We start from the raw sequence: 24,567 nt of genomic DNA, 5'->3' as shown, positions 1-24,567 counted from the left end.
CTCCTTCCAAAACATCTTTTTATTCTCCCTAAAATTTAATGATACTCTCTCACCCCAACTCTCATTTGCCCTTTTTTTTCACCTCTTGCACCTTTCTCTTGACCTCCTGTCTCTTTCTATTATACATCTCCCACTCAATTGCATTTTTTCCCTGCAAAAATCGTCCAAATGCCTCTCTCTTCTCCTTCACTAATACTCTTACTTCTTCATCCCACCACTCACTACCCTTTCTAATCAACCCACCTCCCACTCTTCTCATGCCACAAGCATCTTTTGCGCAATCCATCACTGATTCCCTAAATACATCCCATTCCTCCCCCACTCCCCTTACTTCCATTGTTCTCACCTTTTTCCATTCTGTACTCAGTCTCTCCTGGTACTTCCTCACACAGGTCTCCTTCTCAAGCTCACTTACTCTCACCACCCTCTTCACCCCAACATTCACTCTTCTTTTCTGAAAACCCATACAAATCTTCACCTTAGCCTCCACAAGATAATGATCAGACATCCCTCCAGTTGCACCTCTCAGCACATTAACATCCAAAAGTCTCTTTCGCACGCCTGTCAATTAACACGTAATCCAATAACGCTCTCTGGCCATCTCTCCTACTTACATAAGTATACTTATGTATATCTCGCTTTTTAAACCAGGTATTCCCAATCATCAGTCCTTTTTCAGCACATAAATTTATTAAAAAAGGAGGTGACTGAATTGTTGACTGGTTGGTAAGGTTATTTAATGTATGTATGACTCATGGTGAGGTGCCTGAGGATTGGCGGAATGCGTGCATAGTGCCATTGTACAAAGGCAAAGGGGATAAGAGTGAGTGCTCAAATTACAGAGGTATAAGTTTGTTGAGTATTCCTGGTAAATTATATGGGAGGGTATTAATTGAGAGGGTGAAGGCATGTACAGAGCATCAGATTGGGGAAGAGCAGTGTGGTTTCAGAAGTGGTAGAGGATGTGTGGATCAGGTGTTTGCTTTGAAGAATGTATGTGAGAAATACTTAGAAAAGCAAATGGATTTGTATGTAGCATTTATGGATCTGGAGAAGGCATATGATAGAGTTGATAGAGATGCTCTGTGGAAGGTATTAAGAATATATGGTGTGGGAGGAAAGTTGTTAGAAGCAGTGAAAAGTTTTTATCGAGGATGTAAGGCATGTGTACGTGTAGGAAGAGAGGAAAGTGATTGGTTCTCAGTGAATGTAGGTTTGCGGCAGGGGTGTGTGATGTCTCCATGGTTGTTTAATTTGTTTATGGATGGGGTTGTTAGGGAGGTAAATGCAAGAGTTTTGGAAAGAGGGGCAAGTATGAAGTCTGTTGGGGATGAGAGAGCTTGGGAAGTGAGTCAGTTGTTGTTCGCTGATGATACAGCACTGGTGGCTGATTCATGTGAGAAACTGCAGAAGCTGGTGACTGAGTTTGGTAAAGTGTGTGGAAGAAGAAAGTTAAGAGTAAATGTGAATAAGAGCAAGGTTATTAGGTACAGTAGGGTTGAGGGTCAAGTCAATTGGGAGGTGAGTTTGAATGGGGAAAAACTGGAGGAAGTGAAGTGTTTTAGATATCTGGGAGTGGATCTGGCAGCGGATGGAACCATGGAAGCGGAAGAGGATCATAGGGTGGGGGAGGGGGCAAAAATTCTGGGGGCCTTGAAGAATGTGTGAAAGTCGAGAACATTATCTCGGAAAGCAAAAATGGGTATGTTTGAAGGAATAGTGGTTCCAACAATGTTGTATGGTTGCGAGGCGTGGGCTATGGATAGAGTTGTGCGCAGGAGGATGGATGTGCTGGAAATGAGATGTTTGAGGACAATGTGTGGTGTGAGGTGGTTTGATTGAGTGAGTAACGTAAGGGTAAGAGAGATGTGTGGAAATAAAAAGAGCGTGGTTGAGAGAGCAGGAGAGGGTGTTTTGAAGTGGTTTGGGCACATGGAGAGAATGAGTGAGGAAAGATTGACCAAGAGGATATATGTGTCGGAGGTGGAGGGAACGAGGAGAAGAGGGAGACCAAATTGGAGGTGGAAAGATGGAGTGAAAAAGATTTTGTGTGATCGGGGCCTGAACATGCAGGAGGGTGAAAGGAGGGCAAGGAATAGAGTGAATTGGAGGGATGTGGTATACCGGGGTTGACGTGCTGTCAGTGGATTGAATCAAGGCATGTGAAGCGTCTGGGGTAAACCATGGAAAGCTGTGTAGGTATGTATATTTGCGTGTGTGGACGTATGTATATACATGTGTATGGGGGGGGTTGGGCCATTTCTTTCGTCTGTTTCCTTGCGCTACCTCGCAAACGTGGGAGACAGCGACAAAGTATAATAAAAAATAAAAAAAATAAATCTACAAGCTCTTCACCATTTCCATTTACAACACTGAACACCCCATGTATACCAATTATTCCCTCAACTGCCACATTACTCACCTTTGCATTCAAATCACCCATCACTATAACCCGGTCTCGTGCATCAAAACCACTAACACACTCATTCAGCTGCTCCCAAAACACTGCCTCTCTTGATCTTTCTTCTCATGCCCAGGTGCTTATGCACCAATAATCACCCACCTCTCTCCATCAACTTTCAGTTTTACTCATATTAATCGAGAATCATAAATAAAATAAAATAAAAATGTAGTGTTGTAAGCCTTTCATTTTTGGCTTCCACAAGAAACGGTGGTATGCTGAAGCTTTGCTCTTAATGAAACCATTTGTGTGTTCTTGCAGGAGAACAAGGGGAGTTTGTAGGTCTGATAGTAAGAAACGACCCAGTTCGAGATTTCCATGGTTATGCTGACAAGAAAGCTACTCAGAAGAAAATTGTTCAAGATGTATTAAAGAAAGGAGATTTAGCTTTCAAATCTGGTAAGTGTAGTGACTTAAGAAGTGGTTACAGCATTACTTTTTTCATAACCCAGAACATTTTTATGGCATTGATGGATCCTTACATTCTTAGCTAGCTATTTGAGGTAAGTTCATCTTGAATGTAGAATTTGAAGTAATATTGTCTTTCTTTTGGAGAATTTTTAAGTAGTTAATAATATTGTAGAAAAGGAAAGAAATGCAAGCAAAATAGGATAAAACTTTAGAATATTTTACACGCTGATAAAAAGTTTAAGAGGTTTTAAAAACCTCAAAGGTTCAGTCCTCTGTTCGTAACGTGGGAAATGGCGAGTTTGTGTGAACAAAACCTTAAACATGATAGTTGATAATTATAGGATTAGGTCTAAGATATCTCACATATTGCAGAAAGACAAGCAAGTTGCCAGTTGTTGACGAAGGTATTAAACAAATTAGAAGTACTGAGAGGGACATCACAATACAAAGAAGTCCTCCTAAAGAACAGAAAAGGTAGATGTATGGATGTATTGGAGAGTGAAATTAGGAAGAATGGAGATGAAACTGCATGTTATTAGAACTGGAGAGTGCATGAATACAAAAGAAAGTTTTTTCATACCTTAAAGCTGGACAGAGAAGAGAATAAAGTAATTGTCGGGATCAGTGGAGTAAATCTTCTTAGGCTAGTTTGCATGCTGTATAATATGATATATGTAGATGAAGAACAAGGTTAATATAGTAAGGAAAGGGGTTTGTAGATCAGAGTTTTGTACATAGACAGGTATTGGAGAAAGTTCCAGAGAAAAACAAATTTTCTGCGGTATTTATAGATATTAAAAAGGTTCTGAGAGTAATGAAGAATGTGTGGAAAGAGAGAACATTATCTCGGAGAGCAGAAATGGGTATGTTTGAAGGAATAGTAGTTCCATCAATATTATATGGTTGCAAGGGTTGTACGGAGGAGGGTGGATGTGTTGGAGGTGAAATGTTTGAGGACATTATATGGTGTCTGGTGGTTTGATCAAGTAAGTAATGAAAGGGTAAGAGAGATGTGTGGTAACAAAAAGAGTGTGGTTGAGAGAGCAGAAGAGGGTGTGTTGAATTGTATTGGATACATGGAGAGAATGAATGAGGAAAGATTGACAAAGAGGATATATGTGTCAGAGGTAGAGGGAACAAGCGGGAGACTAAATTGGAGGTGGAAGGATGGAGTGAAAAAGATTTTGAGTGATCGGGGACTGAACATGCAGGAAGGTGAGAGGCATGCAAGGAATAGAGTGAATTGGAATGACGTGTTATACCGGAGTCGACGTACTGTCAATGGACTGAACCAGGGCATATGAAACATCTGGGGTAAACCATGGAAAGGTCTATGGGGCCTGGATGTGAATAGGGATCTGTGGTTTCAATGCATTACACATGACAGCTAGAGACTAAGTGTGAACAAATGTGGCTTTTTTTTTGTCTGTTTTCTTGGTGCTACCTCACTGAAGCAGGGGGGTATCGATGCTGTTTCCTGTGGGGTGGGGTGGTGCTGTGAATGGATTGAAAGCAAGCAAGTATGAATATGTATTTACGTGTCTAAGTTGCTAGAAGCATTGAAAAGGTTTTTCCAAGGATGTAAAGCTTGTGTACAAGTAGGGAGAGAGGAGAGTGACTGCTTCCCAGTGAATGTCGGTCTGTGACAGGGGTGTGTGATGTCCCCATGGTTGTTCAGTTTGTTTATGGATGGGGTGATTAGGGAAATAAATGCAAGAATTTTGAAGAGAGGGGCAAGCATGCAGTCTGTTGTGGATGAGAGGCTTTGGGAAGTGAGTCAGTAGTTTGTTCGCCAGTGATACAGCTCTAGTGGCTGATTCGTGTGAGAAACTGCAGAGACTGGTGATTGAGTTTGGAAAAGTGTATGAAAGTTGAGAGCAAATGTGAATAAGAGCAAGGTTGATAGGTTCAATAGGGTTGAGGGACGAGTTAATTGATTTATAAGTTTGAATGAAGAAAAATTGGAGGAAGTGAAATGTTTTACTTATTGGGAAGTGGACTTAGCAGTGAATGGAACCATGGAAGCGGAAGTGAGTCACAGGGTGGAGGAGGGGGCGAAGGTTCTGGGAGCGTTGAAGAATGTGTGGAAGGATAAAATGTTATCTAGGAGAGCAAAAATGTGTATGTTTGAAGGAATAGTAGTTCCAACAATATTATATGGTTGCGAGGCATGGGATATAGATGGGGTTGTACGGAGGAGGGTGGATGTGTTGGAAATTAAATGTTTGAGGATAACGTGGTGTGAGGTGGTTTGATCGAGTAAGTAATGAAAGGGTAAGAGAGATTTGTGGAAATGATAAGAGTATGGCTAAGAGAGCAGGAGAGGATGTATTGAAATGGTTTGACCATATGGAGAGAATGAGTGAGGAAAGATTGACAAAGAGGATATATGTGTCAGAGGTGGAGGGAACAAGAAGCGCGAGACCAAGAATTGGAGATGGAAGGATGAAGTGAAAAGATTTTCAGTGATCAGGGCCTGAACATACAGGAGGGTGAGAGGCGTGCAAGGAATGGTGTGAATTGGAACGATGTGGTATACCGGGGTCGATGTGCTGTCAGTGGACTGAACCAGGGCATGCGAAGTGTCGGGGGTAAACCATGGAAAGGTCTGTAGGGCCTGGATGTGGATAGGGGGCTGTAGTTTCAGTGCATTACACATAACAGCTAGTGTGAACAAATGTGGCCTTCTTTTGTCTTTTCCTGGCACTACCTCACTGGGGGGGGATGCTTTTTCATGTGTGACGGGAATGGATGGGGGCAGCAAGTATGAATGTGTACATGTGTATACATGTACATGTCTCTGTATGTATATGAATGTATATGCATTTATATGTGCATGTATGGGTGTTTATGTGTATATATGTGCATGTGGGTGGTTGGGCCATTTCTTCGTCTATTTCCTTGTGGTACCTTGCTGACGTGGGAAACAGTAATTAAGTATGATAATGAAAAACAATAATGTGTTGATGGGTTGCTCTTAATCTGTTTCCTGGTGCTATCTTGCTGACATGGGAAACGGCAGTCAAGTAGGATAAGTAGATAAATATAAAAAGGGAATAGATATCCCAAGATAAGAGAGAAAAAAATACTTCCCATGTATTTCCTTTGTGTCATAGAAAGCAACTGAGAGGGGAAGGATTGGTGTTGGAAACCCTTCCCTTCTTGTGTTTCATAATTTTCTAAAAGTTGAAAGAGAAGGAGCTAAGTAAAGAAAGCTCATCTTCTTTTAAAGCTCTGGCTTGTAAATGAGTGTGAATGTAACCAAGATGAGGAGAAGGGAGAAATACATAGTATGTTTGAGAAAGGTTTGTATGGTAATAATAACTGCTGCAGTGCAGAAGAATTGTTTGCTGGAATGTGCTTTTAATTGATTTACAGTTTTCTCAGCCATACATTAGCCAGGAATCCTGCCTCATGAAAGTGGGACTCCTTGTTTTGTTGAAGGTATACTCAGTGACTTACGTATTGGTGGTGGAGATAGCATGTCTGAAGAATAGGCAACCTTTTTCTCTGTTGTATCATTCTTTCAGTTTTTGAAAATTCTTTTCCTCCCACCTGTCCCGCCATTCATCTTTCCCTTGATGAGACAGCTTTTGACTGAAATAATGCTGGGTGACAGTTTTGCCTGACAAGCTACCTATGTACAAATGTAATGAGACTGACAACACAGGTTATTCAGTCTTCTCATGTTTTTATTTTTTGTTTATGATTGTTGAGAAAGTATGTATAGTGTACTTCAAGGCATATGTTTAGTGAAAATAAATGGTCACTTCATAAACAGATCTCCTATATCTCTTCTTTTCATTTGCTACTTACTCAAGTGAATACCTTCATTGCAGGTGACATTCTTATCATGGATGAATTAGGCTACTTGTACTTTAAAGACCGTACAGGTGATACTTTCCGATGGCGTGGGGAGAATATTTCTTCAACAGAAGTTGAGGGACTTGTTTCCAAGCTTGCTGGGCATAAGGATGCTGTTGTGTATGGAGTAAAGGTAATTCATAACTTTTTACTAGTTAAACTGTAAGTAATGTAAAGTGGTTTGTTTTTGTTATCCTCCCTATTAGTGTCCACCGAGAGTGAACTGTATCCTTGACCTCGGTTTAACCATTAATCCATCTATCTTTCATTTTGTAAGCATCTGCAGCATGAAAGTGGCAGTCAGCTTCTCCTTTATATAACAGAAGCATGATGCATTGTCAGATCTTCCCCCTCCATATATAGATCCTTGAAAGAATAAAGATATTTACTTACTTCCCACCCCAGAAGCCCATTATATTTTTATGGAACTCCCACAACACTCAGGAAGATGGTCACATCCACTGGGCAGGACCATAGTTCATAAAGTGTAATGATGTGTGTATGTCTATGTGGGATGATTATAGGGCAGTTGAGCAATAAGATATATGATATTTGATTATATGTGCTTGGCACCAAATAGAGGGCCAAAAGCTATAATGATCTTAGAGCAGAGAACCTTGCATATAGGAAGAAACAGACTGATCATATTGACAACATATGGAAAGTCAACAAAAAGACACTGAAGCTTGCTAAGAAGTAGGAGAAAGTTTTCAGGATTACACCAAGGTAGATACAAAACTTATCTAAGTTTAGCACTGGTACCCTCAAGCTAGAACTTAAAACTGGCTCAAATAAGTACCATATCAATCTAAGATTGCTAACTACAGTTGCTTGGTAGAGAGCAATGGTATTGACCATCAAGCAAGATATATGGTGAGCACTGTGCCTCAATCCTGCCTAAGGCAAATTTTCTTCATAAGGATTTCTATATGGTGTTTACGATTCTAGAGAAAGCATGTGATATGGTTCTTAGAGATGCTCATTGGTAGTTCTTATATATACATGTTGTGGGGGGGAAATTTGCTCGAGGCAGTGTTTTTTGTTGAGAGTAAGACGTGGGTGGGAAGAGAAGAGGATGATTGGTTCCAGGTGAAGGTAGGTCTGTGGCAGGTGTATATGATGTCACAGTGGTTGTTTAATAACAGTAACTGGCTGCTTAGTAACCCCAAACTCTCAATATGTTCATAATGAAATAAAGATCTTCCCAGTACAGTCCCACTTCAACGTACCTGGTGCTCAATTCTGTGTAACATTACTAGACCCCTCCCTCTTAAACCACCCTATAACTAACTACCAACGCCCTAGTAGAAATTAAAAGCATACCCCTGCTTCACACTTCAGTAACTTCTACTCACAGATTCCCAACTCCAAAGAAAGATAACATTTTTAAACCATCTGCAGTAAGTCATCACTGAAATAATTCAACAAGCGCTAAACAACTGACCTTCCAAGTCAGTCTTAAACTCCAACCTACTAGATATACTCCCATGAGAAGCAACACTCTCCTGCTTAGCTCTGTACATCACCTATCACTACAACACTACAAATGCCATTTCAACATATCCCATGACCTTTCATGCCTTTGTTGCAAGTACCATAATTAATGAAGGTGCATAGAACCTATTACTCAGTTGCCTTGCATTCTTTGCCAGTTAAATATCTTTTGAAAGGGGATGTTGATTGGTTTTTTGCATTTTCATTATATGTATGATCATGATGAGGTACCTGAGGACTGGCAGGATGCATGTATATTGCCATTGCTTAAAGGCAAGGGGGACAAAAGTAAGTGTTCACACTACAGAGGTATTAGTTTGTCGAATGCACTTAGCGAGTTGTTTGGGAGAGTGGTGATTGAGAGGGTTGGGGCATGTACAAAGTATCAGATTGGAGAGGAACAGTATGATTCAGAACTAGTAGAGGATATGCAGATAAGGTGTATACTTTAAAGAATGTGTGAGAAATGATAAAGAAACTGAAAGATTTGTTCGTGGCAGTTATAGATATTAAGAAAGTATATGGTAGGATGGATAGAGATGCTCTGTGGAAAGTGTTACTGACATATGATGTGACAAGAAAGCTTATAGTACTTTGATCAGTGAGAAGTTTTACCAAGAGTGTAAGGTGTGTGTGTGTTTTTACAGAGGAGGGTGAGTAATTCCAGGTTTAGGTGGGTTTTTGGCATATTTTACTTTGTTGTGTAACACTCTCACATTTTTAGTTAAAGTTACTGAGCGTACTCTCTCATGGTAGTTATTGTTCTCTCCAAGTTTCATATGAGCTACTTTCTTAGACAAAGGGCACCTTTTTATTTCACCATTCCTGCACCATGGCTTTGTCTTAGACCATCTAGTATGTTTTGGCACATATGTTCCCTCTCCTTTTTGAAGGTTTTACTGAAGCTTTTCCAAGCTGCATTCTTCTTGTTTACATTGACCACCCAGGTCCAGGTTTGCCTCTCAAGAGCAGTGCGATCATTAAACTTTGCTAGTTTAAAATCTTGTTTACCAATATGACATGCGGTGTTGATAAGAGAGAATGTTTAAGAGATGGGGCCCCACAGTGTAAAACTACTCCTCTGTCCAGTGCAAATAGGTAATTACGAATAGGTCATTGTAACGAAATGGCATAGCAGCAATGAGGTAAGACCTGGAGTGAAGGGATGGGGGCAGTCACTGTCTTTCCATTTACCTTATGTCTGTATTGGTTGACTGACCAAAGTTTTTTATTTGAGCTAAATAGGTTGTATATGGAGTCCTAAGGATGAATTAAGAAGATAATCACCATGGATGTTATAATCCAGACAAGGTTCAGAGCAGTTATTGTAAATATATGTGCAACTCATTTTTTGCCCTAGTTTAGTTAGAAGTCTCTTTCATTAATGCTGATTTTCCTCCTCTTTGGCCCATTTATCAAAGATCTTTGTATTTTAACTTTCTAAAAGAGGAAACAGAAGAAGGAGTCACGCGGAGAGTGCTCATCCTCCTCGAACGCTCAGATTAGGGTGTCTAAATGTGTGTGGATGTAACCAAGATGAGACAAAAGGAGAGATAGGTAGTATGTTTGAGGAAAGGAACCTGGATATTTTGGCTCTCAGTGAAATGAAGCTCAAGGGTAAAGGGGAAGAGTGGTTTGGGAATGTCTTGGGAGTAAAGTCGGGTTAGTGAGAACACAAGAGCAAGGGAAGGGGTAGCACTACTCCTGAAACAGGAGTGGTGGGAGTATGTGATAGTGTAAGAAAGTAAACTCTAGATCGATATGGGTAAAACTGAAAGTTGATGGAGAGAGATGGGTGATTATTGGTGCATATGCACCTGGGCATGAGAAGAAAGATCATGAGAGGCAAGTGTTTTGGGAGCAGCTGAGTGAGTGTGTTAGTAGTTTTGATGCACGAGACCGGGTTATAGTGATGGGTGATTTGAATGCAAAGGTGAGTAATGTGGCAGTTGAGGGAATAGTTGGTGTACATGGGGTGTTCAGTGTTGTAAATGGATATGGTGAAGAGCTTGTAGATTTATGTGCTGAAAAAGGACTGGTGATTAGGAATACCTGGTTTGAAAAGAGAGATATACATAAGTATACATATGTAAGTAGGAGATATGGCCAGAGAGCGTTATTGGACTACATGTTAATTGATAGGCGCACGAAAGAGAGACTTTTGGATGTTAATGTGCTGAGAGGTGCAACTGGAGGGATGTCTGATCATTATCTTGTGGAGGCGAAGGTGAAGATTTGTAGAGGTTTTCAGAAAAGAAGAGAGAATGTTGGGGTGAAAAGAGTGGTGAGAGTAAGTAAGCTTGGGAAGGAGACTTGTGTGAGAAAGTACCAGGAGAGAGTGAGTACAGAATGGAAAAAGGTGAGAACAAAGGACGTAAGGGGAGTGGAGGAGGAATGGGATGTATTTAGGGAATCAGTGATGGCTTGCGCAAAAGATGCTTGTGGCATGAGAAGTGTGGGGGTGGGCAGATTAGAAAGGGTAGTGAGTGGTGGGATGAAGAAGTAAGATTATTAGTGAAAGAGAAGAGAGAGGCATTTGGACAATTTTTGCAGGGAAATAATGCAAATGAGTGGGAGATGTATAAAAGAAAGAGGCAGGAGGTCAAGAGAAAGGTGCAAGAGGTGAAAAAGAGGACAAATGAGAGTTGGGGTGAGAGAGTATCATAAATTTTAGGGAGAATAAAAAGATGTTTTGGAAAGTGGTAAATAAAGTGCGTAAGACAAGGGAACAAATGGGAACATTGGTGAAGAGGGCTAATTGGGAGGTGATAACAAGTAGTGGTGATGTGAGAAGGAGATGGAGTGAGTATTTTGAAGGTTTGTTGAATGTGTTTGATGATAGAGTAGCAGATATAGGGTGTTTTGGTCGAGGTGGTGTGCAAAGTGAGAGGGTTAGGGAGGATGATTTGGTAAACAGAGAAGAGGTAGTAAAAGCTTTGTGGAAGATGAAAGCAGGCAAGGCAGCGGGTTTGGATGGTATTGCAGTGGAATTTATTAAAAAAGGGGGTGACTGTATTGTTTACTGGTTGGTAAGGTTATTTAATGTATGTATGACTCATGGTGAGGTGCCTGAGGATTGGTGGAATGCTTGCATAGTGCCATTGTACAAAAGCAAAGGGGATAAAAGTGAGTGCTCAAATTACAGAGGTATAAGTTTGTTAAGTATTCTTGGGAAATTATGTGGGAGTGTATTGATTGAGAGGGTGAAGGCATGTACAGAGCATCAGATTGGGGAAGAGCAGTGTGGTTTCAGAAGTGGTAGAGGATGTGTGGATCAGGTGTTTGCTTTGAGGAATGTATGTGAGGAATACTTAGAAAAGCAAATGGATTTGTATGTAGCATTTATGGATCTGGAGAAGGCATATGATAAGAGTTGATAGAGATGCTCTGTGGAAGGTATTAAGAATATATGGTGTGGGAGGCAAGTTGTTAGAAGCAGTGAAAAGTTTTTATCGAGGATGTAAGGCATGTGTACGTGTAGGAAGAGAGGAAAGTGATTGGTTCTCAGTGAATGTAGGTTTGCGGCAGGGGTGTGTGATGTCTCCATGGTTGTTTAATTTGTTTATGGATGGAGTTGTTAGGTAGGTGAATGCAAGAGTTTTGGAAAGAGGGGCAAGTATGCAGTCTGTTGTGGATGAGAGAGCTTGTGAAGTGAGTCAATTGTTGTTTGCTGATGATACAGCACTGGTGACTGATTCATGTGAGAAACTGCAGAAGCTGGTGACTGAGTTTGGTAAAGTGTGTGAAAGAAGAAAGCTGAGAGTAAATGTGAATAAGAGCAAGGTTATTAGGTACAGTAGGGTTGAGGGTCAAGTCAGTTGGGAGGTAAGTTTGAATGGAGAAAAACTGGAGGAAGTGAAGTGTTTTAGATATCTGGGAGTGGATTTGGCAGCGGATGGAACCATGGAAGCGTAAGTGAATCATAGGGTGGGGGAGGGGGCGAAAGTTCTGGGAACGTTGAAGAATGTATGGAAGTCAAGAACATTATCTCAGAAAGCAAAAATGGGTATGTTTGAAGGAATAGTGGTTCCAACAATGTTGTATGGTTGCGAGGCATGGGATATGGATAGAGTTCTGCAGAGGAGGGTGGATGTGCTGGAAATGAGATGTTTGAGGACAATATGTGGTGTGAGGTGGTTTGATCGAGTAATAATAGGATAAGAGAGATGTGTGGTAATAAAAAGAGTGCGGTTAAGAGAGCAGAAGAGGGTATTTTGAAATGGTTTGGTCACATGGAGAGAAAGAGTGAGGAAAAGATTGACCAAGAGGATATATGGGTCAGAGGTGGAGGGAACAAGAAGTGGGAGACCAAATTGGAGGTGGAAAAATGCGAGTGAAAAAGATTTTGAGTGATCGGAGCTTGAACATGCAAGAGGGTGAAAGGTGTGCAAGGAATAGAGTGAATTGGAACGATGTGGTATACTGGGGTCAATGTGCTGTCAATGGATTGAACCAGGGCATGTGAAGCATCTGGGGTAAACCATGGAAGTTCTGTTGGGCCTGGATGTGTAAAGGGAGCTGAGGTTTCAGTGCATTATTACATGAGAGCCAGAAACTGAGTGTGAACGAGTGTGGCCTTTGTTGTCTTTTCCTAGTGCTACCTCGTGCACATGAGGGGGAGGGGGTTGTTATCTCATGTGTGGCAGGGTGGCGATGGGAATGAATAAAGGCAGACAGTATGAATTATGTACATGTGTATATATATATATGTCTGGGTGTGTATCTATATGTATACGTTGAGATGTATAGTTATGTATATTTGCGTGTGTGGACGTGTATGTATATATACATGTGTATGTGGGTGGGTTGGGCCATTCTATCGTGTTTCCTTGCGCTACCTCACCAATGCGGGAGACAGCGACAAAGCAAAATAAAAGATATAATACTGAAATCTGTGAGTCTTTGTTCAGGTACCGGGTGTTGAGGGTCGGGCAGGAATGGCAGCTATTGTTGATCAAAAGGGTGAACTCATCATGAAAGAATTTGCAGAGGGTTTGAAGAGGTCACTGCCATCCTATGCTTGTCCACTTTTTCTCAGAATTCTCAAGGAAATTGATGTTACTGGTAAGTTTGTGCCTGATGAAAGGTACTGTTGATGATCTTTGTTTTTGTCATTTTATTTATCATTAAAATTTAAGAGTAAATTTAGATGAATGTGATTAGATATTCAGAGAAACCTCATTACTGTTTTTGTCATTTTATTTATCATTAAAGTTTAAGAGTAAATTTAGATGAATGTGATTAGATATCCAGAGAAACCTCTTTACATTGGACATTCATATTATTATTTTTTTATTTTTTATTTATTTTGCTTTGTCGCTGTCTCCCGCTTTAGCGAGGTAGCGCAAGGAAACAGACAAAAGAATGGCCCAACCCACCCACATACACATGTATATACGTACACGTCCACACACGCAAATATACATACCTATACACCTCAACGTATACATATATATATACACACAGAGACATATACCTATATACACATGTACATAATTCATACTGTCTGCCTTTATTCATTCCCAGCGCCACCTTGCCACACATGAAATAACAACCCCCTCCCCCCTCATGTATGCGAGGTAGCGCTAGGAAAAGACAACAAAGGCCCCATTAGTTCACACTGTCTCTAGCTGTCATGTAATAATGCACCGAAACCACAGCTCCCTTGCCACATCCAGGCCCCACACAACTTTCCATGGTTTACCCCAGACGCTTCACATGCCCTGGTTCAATCCATTGACAACACGTCGACCCTGGTATACCACATCGTTCCAATTCACTCTATTCCTTGCACGCCTTTCACCCTCCTGCATGTTCAGGCCCCGATCACTCAAAATCGTTTTCACTCCATCTTTCCACCTCCAATTTGGTCTCCCACTTCTCCTCGTTCCCTCCACCTCTGACACATATATCCTCTTTGTCAATCTTTCCTCACTCATTCTCTCCATGTGACCAAACTATTTCAAAACACCCTCTTCTGCTCTCTCAATCACACTCTTTTCATTACCACACATCTCTCTTACTCTATTATTACTTACTCGATCAAACCACCTCACACCACATATTGTCCTCAAACATCTCATTTCCAGCTTATCCACCCTCCTGCACACAACTCTATCCATAGCCCACGCCTCGCAACCATACAACATTGTTGGAACCACTATTCCTTCAAACATATCCATTTTTGCTTTCCGAGATAATGTTCTCGACTTCCACACATTTTTCTAGGCTCCTAGAATTTTCGCCCCTCCCCCCACCCTATGATTCACTTCTGCTTCCATGGTTCCATCCGCTGCCAAATCCACTCCCAGATATCTAAAACACTTCATTTCCTCTAGTTTTTCTCCATTCAAACTTACCTCCCAATTGACTTGACCCTCAACCCTACTGTACCTAATAACCTTGCTCTTATTCACATTTACTCTCAACTTTCTTCTTTCACACACTTTACCAAATGCAGTCATCAGCATCTGCAGTTTCTCACATGAATCAGTCACCAGCGCTGTATCATCAGCAAACAACAACTGACTCACTTCCCAAGCTCTCTCATCCACAACAGACTACATACTTGCCCCTCTTTCCAAAACTCTTGCATTCACTTCCCTAACAACCCCATCCATAAACAAATTAAACAACCATGGAGACATCACACACCCCTGCCACAAACCTACATTCACTGAGAACCAGTCACTTTCCCCTCTTCCTACACGTACACATGCCTTACATCCTTGATAAAAACTTTTCACTGCTTCTAACAACTTGCCTCCCACACCATATATTCTTAATAACTTCCACAGAGCATCTCTATCAACTCTCTCATATGCCTTCTCCAGATCCATAAATGCTACATACAAATCCATTTGCTTTTCTAAGTATTTCTCACATACATTCCTCAAAGCAAACACCTGTTCCACACATCTTCTACCACTTCTGAAACCACACTGCTCTTCCCCAATCTGATGCTCTGTACATGCCTTCACCCTCTCAATCAATACCCTCCCATATAATTTCCCAGGAATACGTAACAAACTTATACCTCTGTAATTTGAGCACTCACCTTTGTCCCCTTTGCCTTTGTACAGTGGCACTATGCAAGCATTCCGCCAATCCTCAGGCACCTCACCATGAATCATACATACATTAAATAACCTTACCAACCAGTCAACAACATAGTCACCCCCTTTTTTTTATAAATTCCACTGCAATACCATCCAAACCCGCTGCCTTGCCTGCTTTCATCTTCTGCAAAGCTTTTACTACCTCTTCTCTGTTTACCAAATCATTCTCCCTAACCCTATCACTTTGCACACCACCTCGACCAAAACACCCTATACCTGCCACTCTATCATCAAACACATACAACAAAACTTCAAAATACTCACCACCTCCTTCTCACATCACCACTACTTGTTATCACCTCCCCATTAGCCCCCTTCACTGAAGTTCCCATTTGTTCCCTTGTCTTACGCACTTTATTTACCTCTTCCAAAACATCTTTTTATTCTCCCTAAAATTTAATGGTACTCTCACCCCAACTCTCATTTGCCCTCTTTTTCACCTCTTGCACCTTTCTCTTGACCTCCTGCCCCTTTCTTTTATACATCTCCCACTCATTTGCATTATTTCCCTGCAAAAATTGTCCAAATGCCTCTCTCTTCTCTTTCACTAATAATCTTACTTCTTCATCCCACCACTCACTACCCTTTCTAATCTACCCACCTCCCATGCTTCTCATGCCACAAGCATCTTTTGCACAAGCCATCACTGCTTCCCTAAATGCATCCCATTCCTCCCCCACTCCCCTTACCTCCTTTGTTCTCACCTTTTTCCATTCTGTACTCAGTCTCTCCTGGTACTTCCTCACACAAGTCTCCTTCCGAAGAGCACTTACTCTCACCACTTTCTTCACCCCAACATTCTCTCTTCTTTTCTGAAAATCTCTGCAAATCTTCACCTTCGCCTCCACAAGATAATGATCAGACATCCCTCCACTTGCACCTCTCAGCACATTAACATCCAAAAGTCTCTCTTTTGCGCACCTATCAATTAAAACGTAATCCAATAACGCTCTCTGGCCATCTCTCCTACTTACATACGTATACTTATGTATATCTCTTTTTTTAAACCAGGTATTCCCAATCCCCAGTCCTTTTTCAGCACATAAATCTACAAGCTCTTCACCATTTCCATTTACAACACTGAACACTCCATGTATACCAATTATTCCCTCAACTGCCACATCACTCACCTTTGCATATAAATCACCCATCACCATAACCCGGTCTTGTGCATCAAAACCACTAACACACTCATTCAGCTGCTCCGAAAACACTTGCCTCTCATGATCTTTCTTCTCATACCCAGGTGCATATGCACCACTAATCACCCATCTCTCTCCATCCACTTTCAGTTTTACCCATATCAATCTAGAGTTTACTTTCTTACACTCTATCACATACTCCCACCACTCCTGCTTCAGGAGTAGTGCTACTCCTTCCCTTGCTCTTGTCCTCTCACTAACCCCTGACTTTACTCCCAAGACATTCCCAAACCACTCTTCCCCTTTACCGTTGAGCTTCGTTTCACTCAGAGCCAAAACATCTAGGTTCCTTTCCTCAGACATACTACCTATCTCTCCTTTTTTCTCATCTTGGTTACATCCACAGACATTTAGACACCCTAATCTGAGCCTTCGAGGAGGATGAGCACTCCCCACGTGACTCCTTCTTCTGTTTCCCCTTTTAGAAAGTTAAAATACAAGGAGGGGAGGGTTTCTAGCCCCCTGCTCCCATCCCCTCTAGTCGCCTTCTACGACACGAGAGGAATGCTTGGGAAATATTCTTTCTCCCCTATCCCCAGGGGTATGTATATTTGCGTGTGTGGACGTATGTATATACATGTGTATGGGGGGGGTTGGGCCATTTCTTTCATCTGTTTCCTTGCGCTACCTCGCAAACGCGGGAGACAGCGACAAAGTATAATAAAAAAATATAATAATAATTATTATTATTATTATACTTTGTCGCTGTATCCCAGGTCAGCGAGGTATCATAAGGAAACAGATGAAAGAATGGCCCAACCCACCCACATACACATGTATATACATACACGTCCACACATGCACATATACATACCTATACATCTCAATGTATACATATATATACACACACAGACATATACATATGTACACATGTACATAATTCATACTGCCTGCCCTTATTCATTCCCATTGCCACCCCGCCACACATGAAATAACAACCCCCTCCCCCCGCATGTGCGCGAGGTAGCGCTAGGAAAAGACAACAAAGGCCACATTTGTTCACACTCAGTCTCTAGCTGTCATGTATAATACACCGAAACCACAGCTCCCTTTCCACATCCAGGCCCAACAGAACTTTCCATGGTTTACCCCAGACGCTTCACATGCCCTGGTTCAATCCATTGACAGCACATCGACCCCAGTATACCACATCGTTCCAGTTCACTCTATTCCTTGCACGCCTTTCACCCTCCTGCATGTTCAGGCCCCAATCACTCAAAATCTTTTTTCACTCCATCTTTCCACCTCCAGTTTGGTATTCCACTTCTCCTCATTCCCTCCACCTCTGACGCATATATCCTCTTTGTCAATCTTTCCTCACTCATTCTCTCCATGTGACCAAACCATTTCAAAACACCCTCTTCTGCTCTCTCAACCACACCCTTTTTATTACCACACATCTCTCTTACCTTTTCATTACTTACTTGATCAAACCACCTCACGCCACATATTGTCCTCAAACATCTCATTTCCAGCACATCCACCCTCCTCTGCACAACTCTATCTATAGCCCACGCCTCGCAACCATATATCATTGTTGGAACCACTGTTCCTTCAAACACCCATTTTTGCTTTCCAAGATAACATTCTCAACTTCCACACATTCTTCAACGCTCTCAGAACTTTTGCCCCCTCCCCCACCCTATGATTCACTTCCGCTTCCATGGTTCCATCCGCTGCCAAATCCACTCCCAGATATCTAAAACACTTCACTTCCTCCAGTTTTTCTCCATTCAAACTTACCTCCCAATTGTCTTGTCCCTCAACTCTACTGTACCTAACCTAACCTAACCTTGCTCTTATTCACATTTACTCTCAGCTTTCTTCTTTCACACACTTTACCATACTCAGTCACCAGCTTCTGCAATTTCTCACCCAAATCAACCTTCAGCACTGTATCATTAGCGAACAACAACTGACTCCCTTCCCAAGCTCTGTCATCCACAACAGACTGCATACTTGCCCCACTTTCCAAAACTCTTGCATTCACCTCCCTAACAACTGGATATTCATAAATCTTAATATCTCAGGATGCCCTTACAATGTAGTAGCCTGCCAGCTGTAATATATCAGGATGCCCATACAATGTAGTAGCCTGCCAGTTGTAAACAAATGTGTATTTACAAATTAAAATTCAAACTCTTGTAATCACAAATACCATTCTGAAATTACACATTAGAAATACTTAGTGATTTCCATTCCCTGGTGTCAAAATATATGTGTTTGCAGAGGCTCCTAGTTCCACCTAATGTTTCTACCAACTATGCCTGGTGTTTCTACATACTACTTCTACCTAATGTTTCTACCTTTGTAAATATCTGACTTCTGTCTTATCTTGATCATCTTTTGCCATTCATCCACCTAAAAGTATATCTTCACACCTTTTTTCATTAAGTTTCTTGCTAAAATTCATGTTATGTCCAATAGGTGCTGTATTTCCTACATGCATCTATATCTCTAACTCCTGTTCCAATTGAAACTCCTTCATGGGGATGCCTTTAGCAATAGTCTCCATAACTAGTAAACTGCACTGCATTGCTGCTTCTTAGCCTTTATTGCCTGACCCTTAATAGGCCACTGACAGAGGGCAGTTCTAGCTCAGTGTTTGCAGAGGCTCCTACCTAATGTTCCAACTGACTACTTCTATCTAATGCTCCTACCTACTACTTTTACCTAATACTCCTGCCTAAATGTTCCTACCTTCTATTTTGCCAAAAGGCTGGACTAGCCCATTGTGCTCACCACAGGAAAATCTGGAGTTATGAGAAATGAGCAGTGTGGGTTACATGTTGTCAAGTGTTGCACAGGATATGGAGAGATTGTATGTTTGTGGACAGAATGCCAATAGTCCAAGTGTCAGTGAAGCAGAAAGAAAAGACATCTACCTGGGTCAGAGAAGTGCATCTTGATAACCACTGAAGTGATGGCTCACTAGGAATCTGTCACTAACACTCCTGATACCCCGGCGGGTAGTACTGGTAATGTACCTTCCTGGTTATTGGCTGCTTACCAGGTACTAACTACCTCATACATATCTCAAAGACCTGTTATTTATCTCTGTCATCAATTTGTTTTAAAATCTTAATGGATGTCATCAGATCACCCCTTTTTCTATACTGTTCCAAGGTGGGTAAATAGAGCACCTTTAGACTGTCCCTGTAACTTGGGTTTCTTGATTCTGGTGCCATATTTTTTTGCCCTTTCCTGGACCTTTTCTGTTTGTTCTATGTGCTTCTTTAGGTTTGATGACCATATCTGATAAGTATACTTTAGGTTTGGCCCTATGTAGGATGTGAACAACTTATTCTCTTAATATAGTACTCAGGCATCAAGGTAAGGGATATTGTCAACTCCCAAGTGCTTCACACACACAGAGAATCTTTCTTTTTTTCTTTTGTACTTGTTCACTATTTCCTGCATTAGTGAGGTAGGTTCACATCCATTCTTTAGTTCTCACATGTAATACACTGAAACTACAGCCTCCTATCCACAACCAGGCCCCACAGACCTTTGTTACTACCTGTTTATAATTACCTATTTGTACTGTACAGGGAGGGAGCTTTACACTTGTAGGGCCCCATTTCTTAAACATTCTCTAGTGTCATACAATCTCTTCTATGTATGTAGTTTGTGCCTCAGCCATATCCTCAGTCATTGTATTCCATCCATTAATCAGTCTTATACTTGAAAAGCACTTCTTTACATCTTTAACAAGTTTCTTGCTAAATTTCATGTGATGTACTTCGATTACTCTCTTCTTATCTCTCCCAGAAGAGCTGTTCACTGTCTGCATCATCGATCTGTTTTTGTTAATGTGAATGTGATCAGGTCATTCCTTACTCATGTCTCTTCCAAGGTGGGCAACTTTAAAGCCTTCAGCCTTACCCCATAACTTGTCTTAATTCTGATACCCTCTTTGTTGGCCTCCTCTGGACCCTCACTATTACATTTTTGTGATGCTGTAGGTGTGGGGATCAAACTTGAGAAGCATAATCTAATTTTGGCCCTATGTAAGATATAAACAGCTTGCTAGATATTTCTTCATCCATATACTTTGAAAGCTTTTCTAAAATTCCCCGGTAGATAGTTGTAAATTATTCATTTGTACAATACAGGGAGGGAGTTTTATGCTCATGGGGCCCCTTCTCTTAAACATTCTCAACTATCAAACTTTTTAAAGTTATGTGTTGTCTGCATTAACCATTCCCCAGTAATTTTTTTTCCATTTCACAACTCTTGTAGTATAAAACTACTTCTTTACACCTTTTTCAACATGTTTCTTACTTAATTTCATGTTATTTCTTCTGGTTGCTCCATCCTTACATCTCTTGTATAACTGTCCTCTGCCTACATTTGTCTCTCTGAAAACAAAAAGGTTGTAATCAGGTTTCCTCTCACCCTTCTCTTTTGCAATGTAGACAGATTTATATAAACCCTCTAGTTTTTCTTTGTCACTTATTTCTCTTAATTCTGGTACCATCTTTGTTGCCATATTCTGAACCTTCTTTATTAGCTCTTATGTGATTTTTTTCTATATGATAACCAAATGTTAGAAGTGTATTCTAGTTTTGGCCTTATTTAGGATATGAAGAGCTTGCTAAGTAGTTCTTTTCCATATTTTTTGGAACACAGTTTGAAATTATCAATTTGTAATTACCCATTCATACTTTACGGGGAGACAGTCTTACACTTATGGGGACCCATCTCAAAAATATTCTCTGCTTTCATACAACTTCTTAAATTTATGTACGCTGTCATCGTTAACCATGTCCATAGTCATGTTGTTCCTTTCATCCTCCACTCTTATACTGTAAAAGTACTTGTTAATATATATTTTATACATTTCTTGCTCAAGTTCATGTTAAGTCCTCTTGATGCTCTGTCATTACATCTCTCAAAGAACTATTCACTGTCCACATCATCAATGTGTGTGTGTTTCAGCCTGACTCAAACACCCTATTGTCGATGTTGCCATAGTATCAGTCTAATAATTACACAACAATTAATCTGTGTATAGGTATCCACAGAAATAATGATTCTGAGGGGCAACGCTTAAGACATGGATTATTTAATATCATTTGTTTAGAAATCATGCATAATAGCAAAAGCTCAGCAGGAAGTAGACAATGAAATCACAAATCCTATTAGCTCATAGTGGTGTGATGTCTTTACTAGTCGAGACAAACAAAAATGTAATCTGAGCACTAGTAAGTAGCTCCATACTGCAATCGTAAGTGAGGTGAAGAATTTAAGTTTTGATGTCAGTTAAATTCAATATGGCATTCTGTATATTTTGACATCGAACTTTTTTTTTTTTTTTTTATACTTTGTCGCTGTCTCCCGCGTTTGCGAGGTAGCGCAAGGAAACAGACGAAAGAAATGGCCCAACCCCCCCCATACACATGTACATACACACGTCCACACACACAAATATACATACCTACACAGCTTTCCATGGTTTACCCCGGACGCTTCACATGCCTTGATTCAATCCACTGACAGCACGTCAACCCCTGTATACCACATCGCTCCAATTCACTCTATTCCTTGCCCTCCTTTCACCCTCCTGCATGTTCAGGCCCCGATCACACAAAATCTTTTTCACTCCATCTTTCCACCTCCAATTTGGTCTCCCTCTTCTCCTCGTTCCCTCCACCTCCGACACATATATCCTCTTGGTCAATCTTTCCTCACTCATTCTCTCCATGTGCCCAAACCATTTCAAAACACCCTCTTCTGCTCTCTCAACCACGCTCTTTTTATTTCCACACATCTCTCTTACCCTTACGTTACTTACTCGATCAAACCACCTCACACCACACATTGTCCTCAAACATCTCATTTCCAGCACATCCATCCTCCTGCGCACAACTCTATCCATAGCCCACGCCTCGCAACCATACAACATTGTTGGAACTACTATTCCTTCAAACATACCCATTTTTGCTTTCCGGGATAATGTTCTCGACTTCCACACATTTTTCAAGGCTCCCAAAATTTTCGCCCCCTCCCCCACCCTATGATCCACTTCCGCTTCCATGGTTCCATCCGCTGACAGATCCACTCCCAGATATCTAAAACACTTCACTTCCTCCAGTTTTTCACCATTCAAACTCACCTCCCAATTGACTTGACCCTCAACCCTACTGTACCTAATAACCTTGCTCTTATTCACATTTACTCTTAACTTTCTTCTTCCACACACTTTACCAAACTCCGTCACCAGCTTCTGCAGTTTCTCACATGAATCCGCCACCAGCGCTGTATCATCAGCGAACAACAACTGACTCACTTCCCAAGCTCTCTCATCCCCAACAGACTTCATACTTGCCCCTCTTTCCAAGACTCTTGCATTTACCTCCCTAACAACCCCATCCATAAACAAATTAAACAACCATGGAGACATCACACACCCCTGCCGCAAACCTACATTCACTGAGAACCAATCACTTTCCTCTCTTCCTACACGTACACATGCCTTACATCCTCGATAAAAACTTTTCACTGCTTCTAACAACTTGCCTCTCACACCATATATTCTTAATACCTTCCACAGAGCATCTCTATCAACTCTATCATATGCCTTCTCCAGATCCGTAAATGCTACATACAAATCCATTTGCTTTTCTAAGTATTTCTCACATACATTCTTCAAATTTTTGTTCAAATTAGCCAAAAATCAAATTAACTGGAGCCTAATTGTTAATAGTTCACTCCTTTAGATACCTAGACAGCAGCTAGCTGTTACTTTAGATTTTGATCTTTACCTTTTAAAGTGCAAAAACTTTTTGAGGCTGGGAAAGGACCAGAAGAGAAAACGTGAATTGGGAGAAAGAAACTGGAATGTGGGTAACACATATATCACTGTATCTTTGTTGAATGTGTATTTAAGTGGCAGATTTAAAAGTAAACAAATGTGGTAAACAAACCTTGTGATTTATAACACAAATTTAAACACAAAAGGATGGTTTTATTTTAACAGCAATATAATGAGGATTTTTTTGTATTGCAATCATTGTGTGTGGAGCTTCTGGCATTCTTGAGGCATACTGTTATGAATGTTGAACATTGCATATTGGATGGATGTAAATGTTTTTCATTATAGAAATAAGATTATCAGTATTTCTGAGATGGTAAGAAAAAACTTGTCCAGTAAATTAAAAGTTTTAGTCACATGTGCTACTTAGATTGGAACTGTATTGATATGCCTAATGTAAGTCAGAATGTTTTGTGTAAATATTACAGGTATTTTTATATTTCCCACTTAGGTACTTTTAAACTTAAGAAAACAGTTCTCCAGAAGGAAGGATTTAACCCAAGTACCATTAAAGGAAAACTTTATTACTTTGATGGAAAGTGTGGGGAATATGTAGACCTTACTCCAGAGCTGTACAACAAGATTGCCTCTGAACAAGCTGGATTATAAAAGTGGACTAAGATGAACATGTTGATTTTAAGAATTTAAAAGGGTTTGACACTTTGATCACTGTTTATGTATATGTTTTTACTTTTCTGTCAAAAGATCAGGTTTTACAATTGTATAACATTTGACATTGAATTATTTGTTTGATGTAAATATTGATGTTGAAGATGATATATTCTCTGGTGTTTTTGATGTTTAAATATATTTTATGGCTAAAATTTCAATTTTGATTTTATCCCTGGGGATAGGGGAGAGAGAATACTTCCCACGTATTCCCCACGTGTCGTAAAAGGCGACTAAAGGGGATGGGAGCGGGGGGCTGGAAACCCTCCCCTCCTTGTATCTTAACTTTCTAAAAGGGGAAACAGAAGAAGGAGTCACGTGGGGAGTGCTCATCCTCCTCAAAGGCTCAGATTAGGGTGTCTAAATGTGTGTGGATGTAACCAAGATGAGAAAAAAGGAGAGATAGGTAGTATGTCGGAGGAAAGGAACCTGGATATTTTGGCTCTGAGTGAAACAAAGCTCAAGGGTAAAGGGGAAGAGTGGTTTGGGAATGTCTTGGGAGTAAAGTCAGGGGTTAGTGAGAGGACAAGA

General features: G+C 40.8%; 1 protein-coding gene across 1 annotated transcript in view; it reads left to right on the top strand.

Moving 5' to 3' along the window:
• LOC139757374 (long-chain fatty acid transport protein 1-like) overlaps positions 1-24,191 on the top strand; it is a 157,454-nt gene extending 133,263 nt beyond the window's left edge. The window contains exons 14-17 of the mRNA XM_071677784.1: positions 2,723-2,860; positions 6,712-6,869; positions 13,141-13,294; positions 23,819-24,191. Coding sequence (XP_071533885.1) covers positions 2,723-2,860; positions 6,712-6,869; positions 13,141-13,294; positions 23,819-23,976 — 608 coding nt within the window. The 3' untranslated portion in view covers positions 23,977-24,191. The remainder of the gene's footprint in view (positions 1-2,722; positions 2,861-6,711; positions 6,870-13,140; positions 13,295-23,818) is intronic.
• Positions 24,192-24,567: the final 376 nt, after the last annotated feature.

This window comes from Panulirus ornatus, chromosome 26, assembly GCF_036320965.1.
Source record: "Panulirus ornatus isolate Po-2019 chromosome 26, ASM3632096v1, whole genome shotgun sequence".
In the NCBI taxonomy this organism is placed as follows: Eukaryota; Metazoa; Arthropoda; class Malacostraca; order Decapoda; family Palinuridae; genus Panulirus; species Panulirus ornatus.
This window is presented reverse-complemented; position numbering and strand designations above follow the sequence as displayed.